Consider the following 1,696-nt stretch of genomic DNA (forward strand, 5'->3'; position numbering starts at 1 on the left):
GCATACAGAAGAACTAAAACCATCTATATATAATGTGACATTTCGCAGGGCTCTCCACGCGCAGATCGCACTACATCCTTCACGGGTTCTTTATCAACAGTAACAGTATGTATTTTTTGTACAGAACTAAGCTATACACAAGAATAAATAAAACCATTTATCTTTGATGTGGATTTGCAAGGGCGCCTTACGTAAAGGGCGCACTGTGCCCTGCACAGGTTCTTTACCAACAGTAACAGTATGTATATATTGTACAGAACCAACGCACTCTTATAATAAGGGCGTTGACAGAACTGTGCCACATAGAAGAATGAATAAAACTGTTTATCTTTGATGTGGTTTTGCAAGGGCGCCTTATGTAAAGAGCGCACTCTACTTATCACGGGTTCTTTACTAATAACAACTGTAAGAATTTATTACAAATAAAACTTGTACCTTTATTTATAATGTGATGTTTCGGAGGGCGCACCGGGACATGTCCCGGTGTCCCGGTGGGCCAGCACGGGCCTGATTACTGTGAGTGTCAGATTCCGATATTGTAACAACAAGCAAATATATGTAAAATTTGTATTAATAATAATAATAATAATAATAATAATAATAATAATAATAATAATAATAATAATAATAATAATGTCAGTGATATATGGTGTTCATTGGACAAAACACTCCTAACAATACAAATTCGTCTTAGACAAAGAGGCAGAATATGATATTAAAAATCACACAAGCCTAACAAATCGATTGTTCTCAAAAGAAAAAGAAAATAAGTTGTCAGGAAACAAAAATGGCCACAACGTGAAAGGAACTATGTACCGTCTGAGTTAATTTATGTTGTATACTAATTTAGGCAGATAAAAGGAAAAAAAATATGTATCACAATCATCACAAAATGAAAACTAAATTTCTGTTTGAATCATAACAGCATCCGAACAAAATAATGTCTGTTGTTTCCGTATCTCAATTCTTCCGTAGCATGCAGCTTTTGCCATGTATGATTTCAAGAAAATTCCATTCGATGCTAACGACAGGAACCAATATTCCTGCTTACTCTTACCACTTCTCAAAGGCAGAGTCGCAGACTGGTTTGAGTAACGTAAAATATTTGACATCAACGGTAGACAAGTCTGGTGAAAAACCGTATGAAATTCAGTACCAAGAGCTTCTTGAACTTAAAATGAAAGGTGTGGTGAAAATATTTGATGTCAGAACTCCTCAAGAAGTGAAAAAAGAAGGATATTTGCCTGGCTGTATTCATATACCTCTTTCAGATGTCAAAAATGCCTTGCAAATGTCTCCGAGGGAGTTTAAAGCAAAATACAGAGTACGAAAACCTGAGAAGTGTGACCAAATTGTATTCACCAGTGGAGGCAGAAAGAAAAGTTTGGTGGCTGTCAAGAGAGCTTTGGATTTGGGGTATTACAAAGCGCGTAACTACGGAGGTAAAATTTGATAACTGGCTTAAATATTACTAAGAGTGACATTAAAAAATACTAACTTGTTCTACTTTCAAATTATCATGTATTTCTGTCATTTGAAGTGGCCAGATATCACCTTTCACCATAATGTACATACATTCATACAGTTTATATCCATTAAACAATAACATTTTACTGAATTACAAATACAGCTTTCATTTCTACTATCAAACTTAGATTACAGTAGCTTAAACAATATCAAATTTTAATATAGTTTT

At 34.6% G+C, this 1,696-nt stretch overlaps 1 protein-coding gene across 1 annotated transcript; it reads left to right on the plus strand.

The window, feature by feature from the left end:
- Positions 1–940: 940 nt before the first annotated feature.
- On the plus strand, positions 941–1,453 carry LOC145660932 (thiosulfate:glutathione sulfurtransferase-like). The gene has a single exon (XM_081726370.1). It carries the CDS (start codon positions 941–943, stop codon positions 1,451–1,453), a length of 513 nt encoding a protein of 170 aa, XP_081582496.1.
- Positions 1,454–1,696: the final 243 nt, after the last annotated feature.

The sequence above is a fragment of the Thermobia domestica genome, chromosome 9, assembly GCF_964235325.1.
Source record: "Thermobia domestica chromosome 9, izTheDome1.hap1.1, whole genome shotgun sequence".
NCBI classification, from domain to species: Eukaryota; Metazoa; Arthropoda; class Insecta; order Zygentoma; family Lepismatidae; genus Thermobia; species Thermobia domestica.

Bases quoted from the DNA above. Each gene is read 5' to 3' on its own strand.
- LOC145660932 (XM_081726370.1), top strand. From the start codon at position 941: ATGTCTGTTGTTTCCGTATCTCAATTCTTCCGTAGCATGCAGCTTTTG.